The sequence below is a fragment of the Macadamia integrifolia genome, chromosome 13 (assembly GCF_013358625.1).
Source record: "Macadamia integrifolia cultivar HAES 741 chromosome 13, SCU_Mint_v3, whole genome shotgun sequence".
In the NCBI taxonomy this organism is placed as follows: Eukaryota; Viridiplantae; Streptophyta; class Magnoliopsida; order Proteales; family Proteaceae; genus Macadamia; species Macadamia integrifolia.
Genome location: NC_056569.1, coordinates 5,251,559 through 5,274,049, shown reverse-complemented (window position 1 = coordinate 5,274,049; position 22,491 = coordinate 5,251,559). Strand labels below are relative to the sequence as shown.

General features: G+C 37.9%; 1 protein-coding gene across 5 annotated transcripts; it reads left to right on the top strand.

Moving 5' to 3' along the window:
* The first annotated feature begins 1,012 nt into the window (after positions 1-1,012).
* Positions 1,013-21,793, top strand: LOC122059474 (protein STRUBBELIG-RECEPTOR FAMILY 5). Of its 5 annotated transcripts, none has more exons than XM_042622263.1 (16): positions 1,016-1,611; positions 4,212-4,344; positions 4,558-4,629; positions 4,740-4,805; positions 5,121-5,192; positions 5,276-5,347; positions 8,618-8,689; positions 8,761-8,826; positions 9,253-9,318; positions 9,405-9,718; positions 10,265-10,536; positions 16,120-16,391; positions 19,677-19,797; positions 20,515-20,651; positions 20,759-20,915; positions 21,435-21,793. In XM_042622263.1, exons 1-16 carry the CDS (start codon positions 1,506-1,508, stop codon positions 21,564-21,566), a joined length of 2,130 nt encoding a protein of 709 aa, XP_042478197.1. In that variant the 5' UTR covers positions 1,016-1,505; the 3' UTR covers positions 21,567-21,793. The 5 variants fall into 5 exon arrangements, 4 of the variants coding, with proteins under 4 accessions (XP_042478197.1, XP_042478200.1, XP_042478199.1 ...); XM_042622266.1 differs by having other exon boundaries at positions 1,017-1,611; positions 4,735-4,805; XM_042622265.1 differs by lacking the exon at positions 4,212-4,344 and having other exon boundaries at positions 1,017-1,611.
* The last annotated feature ends 698 nt before the right edge of the window (positions 21,794-22,491 follow it).

Genomic DNA, 22,491 nt, shown 5'->3' with positions numbered 1-22,491 from the left:
TCAAATATATTTTAACTTATTAATTACTCAACTCCTACATTGTTATTAAGTTTCTGACCAATACAAAGACATGAATATACTTATATGATGCACCAAGTTGATTTTGATTGTTCTTATATATTTAAGTGCCTCGGAATCTCCCAAGGCCAATTGTTGAAAATCGGTCTCAATATAATTCTCCACAGTCATATATTGTGGGAACAATCAAGCCAGAATTTATTTGAATGAAATAACTCAAAATGATGCCCAAAAATAATCCACCATAGAACTGCATTTGCGATAGTAATGGTGTTCTGTTAATGATTTCATTACTGCCACCATTATGTGGGAATTAGCTTATGATTTGTTCTACGCAGATCCTCTTGAGTTTTGACTTTTTACCTCATTCTTAGTCTTCCAATAGTTTTTTGTTCATATCACTAGGTAGGGTTAGTTTTTAAAGATAAAATACAAGTAGTATGAGCCTACATTACACACTCTCTCTCTCTCTCTCTCTCTCTCACACACACACACACACACACACGTGTGTGTGTGTATTGCAACCTATCATCTTCATGATATGCTCTTATACTATTGACATAAAACTAATGCGAAATACATTCATGGAAAAGAATGAGCATACAATTACAACCATTGAGTGATGACGACGTACCTGAATCCATTGTTAGGGCAAATCCACAATGATGTATAGTTACACCCACTAGGTGATGACGATGTACCTGAATCCATGGTTAGAGAAAATCTACAATGATTTCTCTTGTCGTATATTCTACACGATGTAGTCGGTCTTATCTACCATCTTTTCCACTCAATTTTAAGGTTTATTGTTATACACTTAACGAGCTAATGTTGATTATATATAGAGTGAGGATAGAGACCAACTCTGCAAAAGAAAATCAAAGCTTCTTTCCCATTAAAGGGTAGGGATTCCATTTTTTCTATTTCCATGAAACAAAAAAAGGTCAAAAAGATTTTTTCGAATGAATACCAAACGCAGCCGTATTTTTCTTATTATTTTCTTTTGTGAATTTGGAGAAGGTCTGAGAGTTTCCTTCCTTGCTTATGTCAATGTGAGGTGATCTGGCCCTCTGTGGCACATCACCCTTTCACATGTCACAACCGCAGTCATATACTCTACGACGGACGGTCAACTGGAAAGACAAATGGATAGAGTTTGACATTGCCAACTGCTGCCAGTTTCATAGTGTTCGAATAAAATTTCAGAGGCTCCCCATCACTTGGGGCGATTTTCTCGCTCGACTCTCATGGCGCTGCCAAGCTCCTCCAACTTTAGCTGTGTTCCCTCCAGATTTAGCGGAGATTTGCTAAAATTGAAAGCAACTGAGTATCCGAGAAATCGAGGGGGTTGGATCATTGGAGGGGTTCTCTTCCTCTTGGCATTCATGACAGAATCTAGTCATTCTTATCCTTTTCCTCCATCATCGTCATCACTGGACCTTCAGAATCCGGTTATTTGATGAAGAGAAAACGCTAATTTTGCATGCATGGTCTTCTTGCGTGGGAAGATGGACCCGCCGATCTTTCTAGGGTTATGGGCTTTTGTTTTCGGGATCTTAATCCCTGTCAATGGAAAAACCGATGCGCCAGATGGTATGCCCATTATCTGTATATTTCACTAGTCTTTCTTTAAATGTCCAACTGATTTTTGTTGGAACTTGGCAATATGATATTTTCCCCTAAAGAACTTCTTTTACTATGCCAAAGTGAATCAAATGCAGTCATTTTGTGCTGGATATGAACATTATTAGTAGGATTGGAGCTGCATTTATCTTATCCAAAAAACAGGAACATGTCATTCCAATTCATGCATTTTTTCCCCCTTTCTGACAATGAAAAGAATTCAACATTTTTTTTTTATAAGATCATGGAAGGATGGTTCAAAAGGTTTGGTTACTGAAGTCCTACTAAAATTAATACTTGTGTTTATCATGTGGTGAAGATTTAGGGCAGTCTAGTCCCCACTACTTGAGATACTTGGCTAGGTGGCTGCACTTGACAGGATCTTTTAATTAGTTCACCCAAGTACAGGGCTTTAGGTTGATGAGTGTGTGTAGCATGTCTGAATCTTCAGACCTCTTTCCCCATTGTGAGGTATCTATGGTAGTCTGGAGCTAGTATCTTAGTCTATTTGGAGTTTTGTCGACCATTCCTTTAAATTCTCTGGCACTTTATTAGTTGAATACGAAGACTTTTGGTTATCAGGTTGCACACCATAGAAAAGGATATCTTATGCAATTATGTGGAATGTGAGTGAAGATAGAAACTGAAGAATATTTTAAGATAAGGCGTAGTTTCCAGTGTTTGTAGGGACAATGGGAAGGATAAGAAGAGAGTTAAAAAGTTATTTCACTTCAACCTCTAAAATTGTAGGCCCAAATACTAGTTTTAAAGGACAAAGGGGAAGGATAAGAGTTCTTGATTTCTTATCCTTCACCTAATATTTGGGCCTTATAAAGCCCGTTTCACCCAAAAAAATACAAGCCTGCATCCATACATCATCATAAAAGGCTTCATTTTTTGCTCTCGATTGCATTAGTTGATCTTCTTTTTTTATTTATTTTATTTTTATTTTGTGTTTTTGCTCCCTCTAGGAAAAGTTATGTTTAAGGGATAAATGTGCTGGCATTTTTTTTTTTCTTTCTTTACTGGGTAATCTTGTACTGGAATTGTAAGTAGATTTATATCATTTTCAGTTATCTGCATTAGCCATTTGCATTATAGGGTGGACTGATAGGCTGGGTTTGAAGACATAAAATGGGCTTTGACGATCTATGCATATTATGATTTGAAATGAATTCCCATGCTAGTTTTGTCCTCTTTTTCACCCATTCCAAGAAGATTTTGACAATAGGTTTCGAGTAGTTCTTATGGAGTCCTATAATAGATGCATAACAACTGAAATGTAATCTTTAATAGACTGCTTTAACAACAAAAATCCTTATGGAAGTTAATGCTTGGCGATGAAAGAAACAAAATGTGCATTACACTGTATGCTATGGGTTACTAGCAAGTCTAGAAAGAACTAGATGAAAATAAATAATGCACCACCATAAGGTGGCAAGATGGGAGGGGGGGGGTTAAGTTGACTGAGTTGGTTTTCTATGAGCAAAAGAGGACCATAATATCAGTGGAGTGATTTTATGCAACTTGAAAACACTAAAAAGCACTAGGGGAAGGCTAACAAGGTGGTGCATTGGACAGGGAGAAGAGGGACATCCTATTATTAAATGGAAGTTGGAAGATATGACCTCTAAATAGATTTGAAGGGTGGGCTGGATACAGCTGACACCAAGAAGTTTAGATAAGTCTTCGATGAGTTGTTGAGAATGTAAACCATTTCATTCTACTGATATAGCAATCCAAACAGCTAGATGAAATTTATGGGCCGGTTTGATAACGTTTCTGCCGTTTCTGTTTCAAGAAACGGCAGAAACATAAATTTCCATTTCTAGAAACAGAAACGGAATTGAAGGTGTTTGATAAGTCATGTTTCTGGAAGTCGATAGTAACCAGTGAAAGAATGACCACGAGTCGTTTCCAGAAACGGCAGAACTTGTTTCGCCTGGGTCGTTTCTTGAACCATAAATAGGTAGAAATTTCAATTTTTATTTATGAAAACAAGTGAAACGAAACAGTTTTATCAAACGCTTTTTGTTCCGTTTGTCTAGAAACGGCAGAAATGCGTTTCTTGAAACGTTATCAAACGGGTCCTATGTGTCCAATATTTCAGCGAAATGGACACACCCTCAGTTTAGCTGGAGAAATTGCTAAAACGTGTGAATGTTGTCATGCTTCATTTATAACAGACGTAGCAATGGCTGAGAGATGTTTTTTTACCCCCTGTAATTGGAGGTTCTATCTTCTTCTTTTTAAATGTGCCCTGGTCTCCCACCTGAACAAAATTTCTATTTGTCATGTTTGTAATTGTTTACATAGGGTTATCCTTTTGTCTCAACTTAATGTTTAAGAAATACTTCTATCACCCAAAAAAAAAAAAAAAGTCTAAGAAATATTTCACCAGATAAGGTAAAGTTTTCTTGGAAAGAAATTTCTATTCAATACTTCAAAGAGATCCAATTCATAGATGTTCTTTCGAGGGAAGATGTTAGCACTTGCATTTCTTTGTGCCTGACATTGTATTTTGAGACCTTCATGTGTTTTAGGCTTTTATTTTGCAATTGTCTCTGCAGTCTCTGCTCTCAATGTGATGTATAAAAGCTTAAATTCTCCTCAACAATTGACTGGTTGGAAATCAAATGGAGGTGATCCTTGCAGCCTATCTTGGGAAGGAATCAAGTGCTCAGGCTCTTCTGTGACCAAGATGTTTGTGCTACGGTCCTTATTCATTTACTTTTAGAGTTGTCCACCTCAACAATACTTATATAATTTGATTTACTCGACAAAAACAATAACGTATTACATCTATGTTTCTCCTTTTAAGATTAAATAAATAAATCTCACTGACAGTTGCATTTAGTACTAATAAAGGCATTACTGATGGTAAACAATTAACCCTCGTTCCATTGAACTGTGCAGACAGCTATCTGGTCTTGGATTGACTGGATCCATGGGCTACCAGCTGTCGAGCTTGACATCTGTAACAGACTTGTGAGGCCCAGCTTTGTACACAAGCACTTATGCCTTTTTTTTTTTTTTTTTTAAAACCTCTCCTGAAAGGATTTCAACTGATGGCTGTGCATTTATTTGTCATAGTACAGTGATATGAGCAAGAACAACCTCAAAGGTGATATACCATATCAGCTTCCACCCAATGCCGTTCGCATGTAAGTCAGCACCAAATAAATGCATCATATTTTTTTGCTAGGATAATAAATGCATCTCATATACAATTTAAAAAAATGTATTGATATATTGTTTCATCTTTTTTCTTGGGGGGAATTTTATAATCATGTCCTTCATTAGATATGTTAAACATATGAAAATATTGACAACAGTTTTTACGAAGTGAACCTACAGTCAGCTTATCGCAATGCTACATTGATCTTCAATAAATGTATTCAAATGGGTTTATGTTTCAGAGAAATTCCATTTCAATAATTCTATGAACTCAACTGTGATAAAATGAGCTTGATGTGCAGAAACCTTGCTGGAAATGGCTTTACTGGTAGTGTGCCTTATTCCATTTCTCAAATGGCGGATCTTAAAGAACTGTAAGTGGCATTTGTTTCTGTGGCATATGTGTCTTTCCTTTTAGTTGTTTCTTTTCATCAGTGACCTTTTTGAGTGCATGCAGAAATCTTGGTCACAATCAGCTCAATGGCCAGTTGAGTGATATGTTCGGGAAACTCTCTAAACTCACTCTGCTGTAAGTAATACTCATATTAGGTGCATATATATTTATGGACTATCTGGATGACACCTTTAAAGATGTACTTAGAACATGTAACCTTCTTTTGATTGGCCCCTTTCTTATTCCCAAATGTTCTTTAAGTTAGGGTAAAAAAAAAAAAAAAAAAAGAGTTTTCAAAATGATTTAAAAGTGACTTACCATCGTGCCATTCTTAAGCATTATCGTTGTCTCACACACTTTTCAAGTACACACGTGAAAGTACATAATGTAGGAGCTAGTTCAACTAAGAACCGACCCTACGTTAGGATCGATATACTGTCTAACCAGCAGGCTATAACAAGAACTTTGATACAATGATACAGCCTCGAAAGATGGTCCACAAGAAATAAATGGATTTGCACTTTTGGAACTGAAGATATCAACAGGGAAAACTCCAACAATTGATGCCACGGGGTAAGTCTTTTAGTTTCAGGCAGTACCTTGATGGGGTAGTAACAGGTCAATGTTATAAAGCCAAGTAACAATGTCTTGCAGCAAGAACAATACCATGAATGCTTCTCGGATGTTGAAGATTTGCAGGAATGATAAAAAGAAACAAAGGAAAAAATAAGAAGAAGATAGAAAGATAGGCTTGGATCAAGCCTCCCACTCTCTCCTGTCAGACCCACTCATAGACATCTTACCTAGGGCCTCTCACCCAACTGCATCCCACAGCACAATAGCATAAGCCATTTTTTTTTTTTTAATCAAACTAAGTTCTGTTGAGGACTAGACCCCTTTCTTATATTTATAATAAAATAGCAATTACAAAGTGAATTCTACCAAAAAAAGCAATTACAAAGTGAAACTCCCACGCGTGGGATTGCCAAACAGTAAAGGAATTTCCTAGATCTCTATTAAAATAAAGAAATCCTACTTTCGAAAACCATTAAAACTGATAAAAGAAACTATCCTAGATTGCCTTGCATTACTGAAATCATAAATAGAAACAAACTGATAGAAACCTATCTAAAGAAAGCTGATTTATGGCAGCTGTAAAAGTCCTCCATGCAATGGCAACTGACCTTCAATCTTGCATCCATACAGCTGGCCATAGGCCCCATTAGATCTTCAAAATATCTCCTCTGTATAAAGCTGGTCCATGACTAATAACTTCCCCACTTTAATGGCAATAATTTTCCCTGATTATTCACCAATCTCTCCACAATACGAGCTGGCAGTGGGGCCAGGAAGGCTGTCAGTTATGACTCATATTACTGCTGGTTGATGGCCTTCTTAGCTGGATTGATGAAGACACAGAAATTTGGACCAGTCTGGAATGGTTTTGGCCTTGCTCCTGCGATCTACATCAGTAGAAAATTTTATCCTCATTGAAAGAAAAAGTGTCATACTAAAGGGTAAAAAAGGTTACAAATTATTTGACACTTTAAGGGGTGTCCATAAGAAAATCCCACATATATATATATATATATATATAACCAACCAATTTTATGTCACAAACAAAACCCCAAAAGGGTTTGCTGATCAGGTTTCAGACTTGTGAGATATGGCCACTTTGATTGGAACTTCAAAACCCTAGCTTTCTTGCTTCAATCGATTCTGATTTGGGCAGCTTTTCACTGTTTCTCTTACAGCTTTGGTTGTGTCTTGTAAAAACCTTAACAGCCTTACAATGGTCTAATAAAGTAGCATTAAAAAAAAAAAAACAAAAGCAAAAAGAGAATCGTTGGAGGATTGGAAGGTGGGGAAGAAGAAGTGGTTGGGTTGGGTATCTCACCTCTATATTTTAGGCATCCCACCCTCTCAAATAACAGCTCTCTCAGCCAAGAGTTAACACTCAATTTTACTTAATTGAACTTGTCTTTCATTACCATTGATGGCCTCTTTATAGGCTTTTGAAATTGATTACAAAGTTCAGTGTTAAAAAAGGAAACTTCTAACAAATAGAGATTAGATAGGAAATTAACTAACTATTTTGTCTAACAAGAGACTCCTAAAAGGAAACTAACCAATAAACTAACTAAGAAAATAACTTGTCAAGAGACAAAAGGAAACAACAATGAAAAATGAAACTAATCCTAATCTACTTGTGCAATTAGATGGCTGCTGGACTCCTCCTTGAAGCTTCATTCTTCAACATTAAGCTGGAGGGTTTTCTAGAAGCATCTTTTGAGGACAAGAACTGGAGAACAAAGCTTGCTGTTAATGGATGTCTTCCCACACTAATTTCTGAGATCGATGAGGCCATAGGAAGGCCAGAAAAGCATGCCACCTGTTTGGTTTGATGGTAGAACCAAGGCCAGATGTAGGGCATAGATGGACTATAATCTGGTCAGCTCGAGCTCTCCTCTTGGCAGCCCTACCTATATTAGAGAGAGAGAGAGAGAGAGAGAGAGAGAGAGAGAGAGAGAGAGAGAGAGAGAGAGAGGTCTTTGAAGAAACTTGGAGAAATTTAAAGCTGGAAATATTATATGTTACGGTCCCATGTCAGCCAAATGAAGGGCTGATCCCACATCGGTTTCCAAAGGGAATTGATGTGGGTTGATATGGTGGAGGAAGAAACCCTGAAGCAGAGTGAGAGCCTCTGATCCGAAGTGGGCTGTTGTGGGCGTCGGGTTCATAAGCGTGGTGGTATGTTATGGTCCCATATCAGCCATATGGGAGGCTGATCCCTCATCGGTTTCCAAAGGGAATTGATGTGGGTTGATATGATCTTGGGTCCCCTCACCTTGTAAGCCGGTTTATGGGGTTAAGTCCTTTTAAGACCTTATAAGTGGTATCAGAGCAGTCGATCCTCAACCCAACTCGCGCGCGGAAGTGGCGACCTTGTGCCAAAGTGAGAGAAGCTAGGAAAGGGCTACCTGCCGCCAGGCAGAAACCCTAGAATAGAGTGAGAGCTGTTTAGAAAGGGCTACCTGATCTGGAGTGGGCCGCCATGGATGTCGGGTGTATAAGTGTGGTGGTATTTTATGGTCCCATATCAGCCATATGGGGGGCTGATCCCACATCGGTTTCCAAAGGGAATTGATGTGGGTTGGTTGATATGTATGGTCTTGGGTCCCCTCAACTTGTAAGCCAGTTTATAGGGTTGAGTTCTTCCAGGCCCGTATCAGTGGAAAAAATTTATTTATTGAGATATAATGAGAATAGGACTTGTGACAATTTTGGTTGTCATGTAGTGGTATTGTATTGGCTTCTTTCCTTTTCTTTTAATGACCTAAATTTGATTGGAAGAACTTTTCTGATTTTGGAAATTATATTTCTTGATTTGCTTTTGAAACTCAGGGATCTCTCATTCAACAGCATGTCTGGAAAGCTACCTCAGAGTTTTGGATCCCTCTCTAGTCTCAGTACATTGTAAGGAGCGAAGCTCAACTGTGAGATCTGCTGATCTCCTTATAGCTAACAATGTTTATATATTTGTACAGATATTTGCAGAACAATCAATTTACTGGTCCAATAACTGTGCTTGCAAGAACTCCCCTTGATGACCTGTAAGTTTTCTGTACAATTGTAGCTCCACAATTACTAATTGCTTAACATGCTTTAAGACCTAAAAATATGAACTTCAAAAAATATGGCACTTGTTCTTGTCTTGGGGGAGTGAAAAAGACCAAATTAGCTTCCCTTTTCCCTAACTATTTTTGTGGTACTTAAATAACAATGAGATTGAGGTGATTTTCAATATCTTAACACCCGTTGTCAGAGGTTTTCTTTTTAAATAATTTGTCTGAATAAAAAAACATGGAGCAGATCTATTAATGTTGACATTGACAGTTATTTTTTTCTTATTCTATTCTTGTATACGTTATTCTCCAGCCACTATTTTCTCATTGTTTATTAGTTTTTGCTATACCAGCTGGAGTTGTTTAACATCCTGAGAAACATTAACCATAGAATTCTCCCTGTTGGCTGCACAGGAATGTTGCAAATAACAAGTTTAGTGGCTGGATCCCTACTGAATTGAAGGACATAAACAACATTGAGTGAGTTCTATGTGTTTCTTTATTCATTCAGATTGAGTGAGGTTTCAATTTTTCTTTGCTTTGAATTGCAATTGTATTTTTTCAAGAACGGGAGGGAACTCGTGGTCTTCGGGGTCTGCTCCTCCACCTCCTCCAGGTACACCTGCAATTCCCAAACGTAAGCATTCATCTGAAAGTGGCGACAATAAATCAAGTTTGCGTGGAGTTGCTATAGGGGGGATAGTGATGGGCGTATTGGTGGCACTTGTTATTATGATCGCTTTATTTTCACGAAAATCTTCTTCATCTTCACATTATCTTGATGATGTGAATCTTAGCCAGCACAGAACGTTTACCCCCTTGGTATTGCATGAAGTATCTAACTCAAGGCTTTATCCCCCTGATCCGAAGAGCTTCAAAGGTATACATCTTCAAGTGCAAAACTTCTTTGCAATCAATGCAATTTTTTACGTAGATCCTTAATCTTAATGCAAACATTTGAAACTGCCCATAAATAGAGAATTTACAGGACATCTGGGGAATAAACATTTGAAACTTAAGTAGACATCTCTGATATATCATAAACCTCAGATTTCTTTAGAGATGAGCTACAATATCCACAATCTGGGGAGTTCCTTCTAAAATTTGAATTTCTGATAATGGCTGTCGAATGGTCGAATATCCAGATGCTATGAATATGATTGTTTATGAGGTGCGGGAGTTGGGTCAGGCATATGTTTCAATTTATTTTATAATTGACCAATTGTTCTGGTGTGGGCTGTTTCAGTTTGTTGGGTCTATTATGTATGTTTCAGTTCTGTATTACCAAAACTAACTTTAGCAGAAGTGTTTTGAGGTGCTCTAGAATTTTGATCTCCCCCCCTCTCTGCCTAAACCATGTTGTGGTGATTACTACGTTCTGTGAACTCTATGTGTTTCAACTAATCAAGTGCTATATCTTCTACAGAACGCAGGTCCTGGGATTCAACATCTTCAATGGACATGAAGTCTTTGCAAACTTCTCCTTCAATTCATCTTAAGCCACCACCTTCTGATCGAATGAAATCATTTAATGAAACCGAATTTGCGAACAGACTTGGCAGAAGAAGCACATCTATTCGCACTACAGTTTTTACCTTGGCAGATTTGCAGGCTGCAACTGGTAACTTCGCTACAGGCCGCTTTCTGGGTGAAGGAACCATAGGACGTGTTTATAGGGCAAAATATGCAGATGGGAAGGTTCTGGTTCTCTCTCGTGCTTTTTACTGATTAGTTATTTTATCGAGTTGATGATATTTCTTATAGTTTTTTTTCCTATTGACTATCTATTGGTTTCCATATTGGTTCACCAGAATTTATATATTTAATTTATTTTAATGTCTTGCTTGCGGTTGATGTGGGCTGGGGGAAGAGCAACAAATCTTCAGGGGTGCACTTTGTTTTCTTCACTTGCTCCCTCATTATTTTATAACTGCCCAATTGGATCAAACTGTGTTCCTATAGAATTTGTAACTCAATATGATTATGAACATATGGATCTAATTATTGACATGAAAAATCTGCTAGGGAGTACCCATTCGAAGATGACTTCTTATGATTTCATCTAGATGAATATGATGATGTAGGACAGAAGCTTAAGAGCTAAATGTCCTTTTTCTTATTGTCTGGGTTCAAAAGAAGCTAAGATTGAGTTCTAGGGTTTATTTTTCTAGAGGTGGGCGAGCCTGTGGCATAATGGTTAAGTTGCAGTATTGCAACATGTTGGTCATTGTTTCGGAACTTGAAAACTGCCTCTTCTGTGAAGCAGGGGGTAAGGCTGCTTACATTTGCCCCCCCAGACCCTGCAATAGCAGGAGCCTCGTACATTGGGTTTCTCTGAAAATATGAATATATGGTGCGGGAATTAAAGCTGTGCTGAGGATTGTAGTATAGTTATTTAGAACTGAGCATATATATATTAGAATGGACTAGATATTGACTTGATTACCACAAGGTCATTCAATGACGTGTGATCTTAGACCCAGACCAGGGACGAATGGTGGTATTTAGGACTTTAATAGGTTAGAGGAGTATTTGTCTCTATGATACTACCATATTAAGTCAATTTTTAGGTTAGTCTTACAGACCATTAATATGGTAGTTGGCTAATGTTGGGCATGCTCAGGGTGTTTGAATACCTTATGCTGCTTTGGGTTTCTGTCCCAAGGAAAGGAAAAGCCGTCTTAGGGACAATTCGGGAGGGTTCTTGATACCAAGGTTCAAGTTATCGGGTTCGACCCTTGGGGAGATTGAAATTTTGGTCGAAACCTGGGAAATTTCGAGGAAACAAGGGAATTTTTTCCGGTTTGGTGGAAACTTAGGTTTCGACCCCCAGAAAGTGTTCTTTTTGCCTATTTTTTGTGTACATCCTATTTTTAGACATTTCTAACACATTCACATCATTAGTTTCATAAAAAGAAAAAAAAGAAAAAAAAAAGAAAAGAAAAAAAAAAGAAAAGAAAAAAAAAAAGTCATACTTGTGTGATGAACCAAAGGTTCGGTAATCATTATGCTGAGTTGTTGACTGAAATATGTTGTAGGTAAATGCATTTAAAAAAAAAAAAAAGCATTAACATGCAAAAAAAAAATTCGGCCACTGTGAATGTGTAGATCGGATCCTCCTAAGTAACATATAAAAAATTTACATAATTCTACTCTATTTACAGGTATATTCTATAAAACAAAATGGTTTTTGAGGAAGTTGAGACGACTTACCTTTTTGGTCCAAGTTGTCTTTCTTATGTCGATGAAGCAAGAATCACCCTTAGATTCAACTTTGTTTGGCAAAAAATGGAAATCTGCACTATTTCCCTAAGTTTTCCACTCCTATGAGAAAAAACTAAGAAGAGGGTTGAATTCCTGGTTCAACTCAAAGAGTTGAACTAGTTGGTTTGGTCAAAATTTCCCATGTTTTGGTTGAAACATGGGAAATTTCGTCGAATTTGATCAAAATATGGTCGAGACTTGTGACTTTTAAAAATCACAGGATATATCGTTTCGACCCCTGGGGATACGGTCGAAACCTATGGAATTTCGCAGGTTTTGATCAAGTTCTCGAACCATGTTGATATAGTTACACACCAGATTTGTAATTTTCCCCCCTTTGTTCATGTTAATAGAGTCATAGGATAAAGGTGGAGGTTGATTCAAACTGTATTTCTAGAGTTTGAATAGGTTTGGTTTTTTGTGTAAAAATATTTAAAGAGGTGCATGTAGTCCATCATTGGACAAATAGGGAGTCTTCAATGAAGTTATTTGAGTTAAAGACTGCATGAATGGTTCCTACCTCCCTCTCTCTCTCTCTCTCTCTCTCCTTTTTGAGTTGGATCCTTCCTAACAGGTATGACTTCCTCATGCTACCCCACTGTTACTTTTCTTCCTCCATTTCTTCCATTATTTTCTGTTCTACACCCTTTCCCTATAGGATTGAGGAATATTTGATTGATCTCTATCGTCTCAGTTCCTTCTTCCCTGAAATGTGTGGGTTCATTTCTCACCCGAGGGCGACTCTAACCGTACAGCTTGGTTCCCAAAGCTTTATATGGGTAGTGGGTTACATTGAGGCAAATCAAAGCTTAAAGAAGAGGACATAAAAATAACAGTCAGAAAATACTGTTCACGAATTACTGTTCACACAAACAGTAATTTGGGTCCATGTCTCCTATTTTAGTTCCCTTTTGTTAGGTTTTTGTGAGGAAATTCAGTTTCCTATTTGGTTCCTTTTATTTGCAGTCAGTTTATTTGTTTCTTAACCTCCAAATTTTAGGCGTTTAGTTTCTATTTTTATGTTTCTTAGTAAACAAGTAGTTTGTTTTTAGGAAATTTTAGTTTAGTTTCTATTTTCAAGAAGTTAGTAAATTTGGGAGTTTCCTTTTGTTATTTCTTTGTGTCCAAGCAATGTAAGACTATTTAAAGCCCATCAATTATAATGAAAGAAAGATTTTTGAAGATTAATAAAATTATGAGTTTAACTCCATGGCTGTGAGAGCTAAAACTTGAGAGGTGAGATGCCTCCAACATGAGAGGGTGAGATGCCCAGGTGAAGGTGAGAGGCCTCACCCTAGATCACTATTCTTCTTCCTCTTTCACAACCCTCTGGCAATTCTGTTTTCTTCCCTTTTGTTTCTTTATTTTCTATTAAGCCTTTGAGTGTGTGAGAGCAAGGCCTGATCACCTGGGCTGAGAGTTCAGTGAAATCTCCAGTTTCAGCCCTAAACTTGACCTAACCTTTGTGAGGTCAGATATCTTCAACCAACCAGCAGTTCAGGCTCATCTTTTGAAGGATAATTAAACTCATACAAATGTTATTCACTCCAGTTTTGAGCTTCATCAGAAGTCCCTACCTACAGTTCTTAAAGGTTGTCCAAAACTTTACTTTTTCTTGCAACCAGCATATCTCCCAGTTCGGTCATCAGAAATTGACCAAACTTTGTGGGTTTGTTGGAGCATACAGGAGCTCCATTTAATCCAAAGAGTAGGCTCATCAGAGCCCCGGTTTGTGAGTTCTCGAATTTCTCCTTATTCAGCCAGAATTTCAGATCCTGCCTGGGATTAGGTCCTATGTGATCTAGTCTTTACATCATACATGGTCAGTTTCAGACCTGGTACCCCTCTTTCACTAGGTCCAGTTTCTGACTTTAAATCCTCTTTATTCGTGTACTGTTTGGAGTGGTGGTTTTTTGCATTCAAGAGGAACTTTAATTTGGCAATCTTACCTAAGAATTTGAGGATAATCCGAACTTGGATGAGAGAGTTCTCTCAATTCATATGCGCGCTGGTTATTGTAACCTGTAGCTATAACGCATTGTAGAAGATGACATTCTCTTATTTTGTTACTAATGACCCAACTTTTGTTATTTACCAAATCCCCTCCAAATTTTGTATTCTATATGTTTTGTCCCAACTCCTAATCCGTAATTCCAGATTAGCGTTTCTTTTCAGTTTTAATTATGTTTCAGCCCTAAGGTCTGTTGGGCTTTCAAAAGGGGTCCTAAATTGTTCTAGAAAATACAAAATTGCCATTATGCTCTTAGCTCGAGTTATTTTGCATTCTTGTGGGCCCATAGCAACCAAATTTTGGTTTTTTTAAACCCTGGGATCGCATCAGTGCTTGCAGAAGGCTGTCCCTAAAAAGAGGTGTGAAACATTGTGAAGGGAACTCATTTATCACTTTTCACTTGTCTGTCCAAGTCAACCAAATAATGTTGCGAGAAAAACCCCTTCATTTTTCCTTCTCTCAACTTTTCGTTCCCACACAGGTTGCTGGGAATGCAACCAGCACAGTCTTAGGTGAAAAGTTTCCATGATCTGGTGTTTGGCAGTCAAAAGATCAAGCACGCCATGCAAGGTTTGTGGAACTGATGGCTGATTACTATGTGGGTTTTTCTCCCCTTCAGTTCAAGAAGGTCAGTTAAAGGTTTGAAATAGAAATCTGGTTCTATTAATTGCGTAATCAATTCTAAGAATTTTTAGGAAGAAATAATTGGAAAAAAATATAAAAGTAAAGAAAAGCGTATATAACATCTTGTGTGAAATCTAAGACAACTTTGATCGTGATTTTTTTTAAGAAGCATTTTCTTGGGATTTGTGAAATTAAATTATTATATTATCGCAATGCGTATTTGCTTGGTATTACGTAACACACACTCATCCATATCAATGTTCGGCTTGGCTATGGAGGTTCTTTTAACATTTGAAACATTCAATACTCTTTATTGATATAGATTAATGCACACCTGAGTGGAGAGAATTAAAAAATGAGGCGTAGGTTGAAGGGTTTAGGACCCACTCTCTTAATAAGAAGCTACAGTTTTGAGCTTTGCTGAAGTTTAAGGAGTAGCTTCTTATTATGGTTTCTATACCATTGTCAGAGCGCTTTATCTTAAAACTGCGTAACAAAGAAGCATTTGCTAGTCATCAACAGATATAATATACATACTGATATACGTGCGTCATGAGTACACTTGTTCTGGCTGATAGAATATCCCCTTGAGTTTTGTTTACATACAATGGTCATGAAACTTTAGATGCAGTATCCATTTTATCCACCTGTTTTTATTTAATGAGAAACATCCTTCAATGTTCAACACCTCCCCCCACTAATGGTTCTCCTAAAAAATAAAATTTGGAGTTAATTTTTTTATGGGTATTACTTAATTTTCTTTTGATTCTCTATTTTTCTTAAGCTGGACATCTCCTTGATGAAACATCCAAATGAATTAAACTATGACATTGTTGATAATTGTACTGCCATGCATTTATAAAGTAAGGTCTAGGTCTAACGTGTTACTCTATAGCACTCAGGAGTCTAGTCTGATGGACATTGCCATTCCAGGACTGGGTGGTAGCCTTAAAGTGCAACTACACATAACCAAGACCTAGTTCTGTGAGGGCTGCAAGCTATTTTCATTTGTCTGATGGTCTGATACACCACTGAAACACTAGATGGATTTCATATATGTCGTCGGCTTGCATTAACTCATACCAGATTAATTTCAGCTTTGATATGCTTTTGTCTAATTTAAATATAGTTCTATTCTCAATGATATCTATGCATTTGTCTGTAATTGTTTTTATTAACTATCAGCTGGTTCTTTCTCTTGGTTTAATTAATTAATCAATTTTTTTTTTTCTTCTGGAGGTCTCCACTTCCCTTTCTCTATTCAGATGGATGGATGTGTATTCAAATAGTTCTTACTGGTTTATGTCTTTTGCCTCATAGATGCTGTTTAATGACCACATTTTTCGTTCTTTTATTTTATTTTATTTTAATTTTTAAATCAGGTTCTGGCTGTGAAGAAGATAGACTCTGCACTTCTTCAAAGTGCTGGCCCTGATGAATTTTCAGGAATAGTTTCAAACATCTCAAAACTGCACCACCCAAACATTGCCGAACTTGTTGGTTATTGTTCAGAGCAGGGTCATAATCTGCTTGTCCATGAGTACTTCAGGAATGGATCACTTCATGAGTTCCTACACCTCTCAGACGACTATAGCAGACCTCTTACATGGAACACGAGAATCAGAATCGCTCTAGGCACAGCCCGTGCAGTTGAGTAAGTGAATATATTTGCTAAATTCTTCGTAATTAATTGCCACATTTTTCTGCCTGTATAAAAGAAAGGGGAAAAAGAACCCTGCCAGTCTGGCTTAGGAAACACCCAGCTGGTGTGGGTGCGAAAATACCGTGCTGCCTCTCCCTGCTGTGTGTTGAAGATGCTCACACTGCTCCTCCCATTGCTCCCCAATCTGGTGTTTCCTACGCCAGACCGGCAGTGTTATCTTGCCCAAAAGAAAGAAAGAGCATAAGCTTGGTTTATATGATTGGGTTTTTGGCATTGGAGATTCCCTAGGTAGCGCAATTTAAGTGTTCTTGAAATCGCAATTCTTATTTGTTGCTTTTACTTCCAATTAAGGTCATTGACTGCATCCTATTTGTTGCTTTTACTTCACGATTAAGGTCATTGACTGCATAGGTTAACTTATTATCTATCAACTAATGATTTATGGTTGCTATCTCTTAGTCAGAAACAGAGCTTGAATGATTAAGCAGCACCTAGGCAAGTCTTACTATGCCATGGTGGAGGAAAATTTATAGAGAAAATTACACTCCCCTCCCCTTTATTTAGTCCTTATATCACCCTCCATTCCACGATTGAGAAACTTGCACTCCCCTCCCCTACATTTAAAGATGCTAACAACCATGCCCAGTCCGTTAGTAGAATATTTTTAAGTGATGACATCACATGTCTAAATTTTATTAAATGCCTGAATTCCCTTATAGGATGTGAATTTATATTATTACCCTTTATTGAGGTTCCTGAAACTGTTTATGATTAAACCCTAATCTTCTGCTTAATCACATCTTCTTCCTCCCAAGTCCCAACCATGGTCGCTCATTTCTCCATTGCACACACTAGGCCATCACCGATTCATGGGTGACATTGTACTCTTTATCTCACTCTGGCGCGCTTCCACACCTCTAAGAAGAAAGTGTTCCATGGAAGCACCCTTGTGATGGTTATCAGAGGATTTCAAGGAAGATTCATCACTACAACCGGTAGGAAAGTTTACAATGTTCATAGAATCTTCAACCTTGTTGCTAGCAGGCCATTAAATCAACTACAGCAAAAGTGGCATACATGGTGAGTACATAGACCTAGGGGTTCTATTGGGAATAAGCCCATTCAAAGAATAGAGAAAAAAAATTAGGTAACAAAATAAGTTCAATCGATTTATCTATGAACACTTTCATTCCTTATTGCATTAATAAATTAAATATATTCCATTCATATGAGATTTCGAAGAGGAAGACTTGAGAGAATGAAAAGCCCAAACTCAAACCTCAAGTCATGGTTTTAAGTATCGGTACGTATCGTATCATATCGGCCGATATGTATCTATATCGGCCCTTACCGATACGATACACACCGATAAGATATATGGAATTTTTAAAACCCTTTTGTATCAATATGTATCCTACGATACATACCGATACACACCGATACACCATTGATACCCACCGATACAATATGATACACATTGATATGCACTGATACGTACCGATACTCTATGGAAAAAAAATCAAGTGAAATGTACGTCTCGGTATGTATCGGTGCGTGTCGGTATGTATCGACTGATACATACCGATACGGTATGATACGTACCGATACAGTGCGCTACAGTCACATAATGGCCAAGTTGGGTCATTTTTCAGAAAAAACACGATTTTTTGAGGGGTTTTTGTTCCAAAGTTGCTGCCAGTCGTATTTCTCTCTAACTAAAGTGGAAATCAAGGTTGGGAACAAGGATTTTACATTTATGGGACAACTGCAAAGCTTGAATTCTTAGTGCGATACCCCCAATTTAGTGTTATGCATAATACATGTTATTAATAGCTTTTTTTAACAAATTTTTTATGCAAAAGTATATAAAAAAGTGTTTCTTATCCATTTATGTGTGTATTTTTAGCGTATCTTAGAGTATCTCCGAAACGATACGATACCCTCTGATACGTATCTTAATTTTGGCCGACCGATACGGCGACCGATACTGATACTTCAATCCTTGCCTCAAGTTCACTCAAGACTCACCCTGGATTTGAATTTATGGATATGAACAAGCAGAAGAGAGAAGATTAACAAGGATATTCATATCCAAGTAGATCGTTACCCTTAGACACTTCCTGGTAACCCTGTGGCTAATTTCTCTTGGATTAATGCTGATTTTTAAAGAGTATTACTATGGGAGATATCGAGAATCAACTCTGTTCATCCTATTAATGGTAGTCGCTGGCTCCCCTCCATTTCACCAACATTAGGAATCCCAAGTTAGCATCTCTCCAATTTTTGCAGAACTTATTTCTCTCATCTCTTCCACCCTAAATTTTCTGCAAATCATCATCTCCTCCCCTTTTACGCCCTCCTTTGGGTAATTTGGATTTTCAGATATACCAAAAATTTGCATTAACATATTTGATTTGAGAGATAACTTAGGCGAAAAAGAGAAGATTCGATGGAGTAAACATTGCCTAGGTAGTTGGGAAAAAGAGATGATTCTTTGGAGTAAACATTGCCTGGATAGTGCTGTAAACTCAAACCCATTTAGAGGGAATTTTTGAATCCTGTTTTCTAATTCCTCCCATTGCAACGCACCGGAGAGAATTATAGTTCAAGTGACAATAGTGGCGTTTTGGAAGCCGTCAGCTGTTGTTTTGGCCGCCACCAAATGTTGAAACATGAACCAGGAACCTTTAATGGGTTCAGGTCTTATATGCGAGAGATTGAAGGAGACGATTCCCTCCCTTTCATTTGGTTTGGTTTGATTTTTGGTTCAGGATAATCCAGGTAAACTTTTGTGTTTAAGATCTAACACTGTCAGCCTCCATGGGGACATATGTAATTTTCCCAAATTTTTGAGAGGGTGGTGGTATTAGGGTGAAGTACAAAGGAGGGAAGTGTATTTTTCTCAAATTTATATTTAATTTGATATAACTTGGACAAAATCCTCTTGTAGCAATATGTAGCTAGTTTTCCTCCTAACATGGACACAAGTCTTTCCAGTTGCACCCAACTCAATTGAATTTAGAATGTCCAAAAGCAAAATTCTCATTTGTGCATGCTTTTGGTATGCAAGTATGCATGCACATCTATATGGACATACATATGTATATTGTATTTCCGGTGGGTGCATGGATGGATCAGCTCATCACAATCTAATATTGGCAGTATACCATCACAGTAGGAATTCTATAATTTTTTATTTATTTTTGTTTGGAATTTACTTTTGTTTGGCCTGCAAATGATAGTTTTGCCCTTCATCACTGGATTTTCTGTTTTCAGGTATCTACATGAGATCTGTTCCCCATCCTGCATCCACAAGAACATTAAGTCAGCCAACATTTTGCTTGATGCAGAACTCAATCCCCGCCTCATGGACTGTGGTTTGGCAAATTTCTTCCAGGTTACTGGTCCTTAAATGTGCATGATAATTCCTAGCTTCTTCACTTGATTTGAGCAAGGATAACTGCAGGTGCTGCAGGAAGTCCTCCGTTCTACTTTATCCCGTAATTGTGGAACTCATGCAAGAGGATCAACTTGTATGAGTGATTTCAACTAGTAAGAACCAATTAGCTACAACTAACACATTGGGTCCTGGACGTTGAACAGATTGACTATTAGTCGTAGACACACATTGCATATGTACCACATGTTTTGACAGTATTTTTGAGGACTTATTCTGATTTCCCGAAATAAGTCTTGTTTTTGGATCATGGGTGAAAAATATGGGTCTGAACCCATGCTATGGCACTATGGTAGTGATTTGGACATCTTTTTCTTTTGAAATTATGGAATCTTAATCTAAAGGGATCTGGACCTACTATTGATTTTCAGAAACAATATAATGAAGTAATTTCTACCTATGTAAATGTGTATGCATATGTGCATACAACTCAACTCAACTAAGCTTGTCCCAATCTAAATGGGGATAATGTGTATATATGTACACTAGAAAATGCCAAGGGTAAGAGCACTATTCCTCACAAGCACATGAGGGCAGAGACATGGTTGGATCCACCCTATACAGATGCATGCCCACTGCATCGTAGCAGTCTAATGTGTCTATGAGTGTATATAATTATTGAACTTACAAGCAACTTACGAGGACTCCTTTCATCAGCGTACGAGCATAAACCTGGGAGTTGGATACAATGCTCCAGAGTGCACAAAGCCATCTGCATATACACTGAAAAGTGACGTGTACAGCTTTGGAGTGGTCATGTTAGAGCTTTTGACAGGTCGGATGCCATATGACAGGTATGATGTGTCCAATGAGACACAGCTTCTTTTGTTATTGTTCTGATCCTAAAGTCCTAGCCACCATTGTACTTATCAATTTTAACACTTATTAACTATTTTTTCAGTTCGAAACCAAGAATGGAACAGTCTCTGGTCAGATGGGCCTCACCACAACTTCATGATATTGATGCATTGGCCAAGATGGTGGACCCAGGTCTGCATGGGCTCTACCCTCCTAAGTCACTATCTCGATTTGCTGATGTCATTGCTCTGTGCGTTCAGGTAGGAATTGTTATGCAAGTTCTGCTTTTATTCATTTCCATCTAATTTTCTTGTTTTCTTTATGTATAAACCTTGTTTAATTAATGTTCATGATGTCCATTTGCCAACTGCTTTTCTGGGTAGATATCATTGCTTCTTTAGATACTATTGTTTTAATCATCGCATGAACATGCTCTATTTGTGTGAAGAGTTGAATGATGAGGATTTTCACAACCTACACACCACCCAACCTGGTATGTTTTTGGGCTCGGGTTGGAAGCACACTTCTAAATGGGAGACAAAAAGCATCTCTAGAACATTTTGGCAATGCGTGTACAAGTTTATTTACCTAGATACCCTTGATAAACCCTTCTCATGCTACCACCACCTTGAGTGCATCTTCTTAATGTCCTTGGGTAGTTGAGGACCTGCTCCCTTTGTGGAGAGGGGGGGGGGGGTTCAGAAACTTCCTGAACAGTTACGTGGATGTATCGGTTTTCTCAGCTCTCTCTCTTGCTTATTTGTTTAATCTTTTTCTAGTCGGAGCCGGAATTTCGGCCACCTATGTCAGAGGTGGTTCAGGCACTTGTGAGGTTAGTTCAGCGCTCAAGTATGACCAAAAGAGGAGATGATGGTAGTGCTTCTCGGCGGATGGATGATGATTATTTCTGAGATGATGCTCTTTTCGTTGGACTTTTTCATTTACTTGTAAAGCACTTCAAAGGAAACGAATCACACCATTTTTTTTTTCTTTAATTTCCTTTTTGATTTCAAGGTCCTTTAATTTGTTAGCATAGATGCTTGCAATGGCTTGTAAGAAAATTTACAGATGCTCAGTTGTAGATTGCTATATAATACTTTTCTTCCTTTAGAAATCAATGTATTGGCTCGTATAACAACTGTTTTTTGAATTTAATATTAAACATTAAAGCCTTTAACAGAATAGTTCCAATTTAATGAGGGGATGCAGGACATAGACAATTTCTGTAGAACAGAATGCAAAAGGCCAATGCTTGGTGGTGGGTTTGGAAGCAAAGTAACGTATCATTCTTACCATCCGCCAGAGAGAGAGAGAGAGAGAGAGAGAGAGAGAGAGCCTACCATTCCCATCCTTTGCTTTGTCTTTTCTTTTCTTCTTTTTCCCTCCTTTCCTCCTTTCCTCTTTGGCTTTTCGTTTTCCTTGTTTTTCTTTCACTGTGGCCCGTGGGAGACTGGGAATTGGGATCACCAACCTCCATCCCCTATAGAAAGTGATTACAAGAGATCATCGTCTTGACCGTGGGGCCTCTGCGACAACATGAATCGATTTGATGAATGAACAGTATCTCCCAACAATGCCACCATGAAAACCAAGTGGGCATGCTACTATTCCGGTATATGCCATTGAATCCAATTTTACATTTTAGCTAAAGGGTTTGTCACTTTGACGGTTACCAACGTGTAGTAACCAGACATTTTTACCCACGCCATCGCACTTATTAACGTTTTAAATGAGGGATTTGTTGGTAATTTCATCCTCCCTTCTCACTCTCTAGCGTCTGTCGTCTCCATCTCCTTCTCCTTCGTCGGTTCTGTCTTACCCTTCCTCCATGTTTAA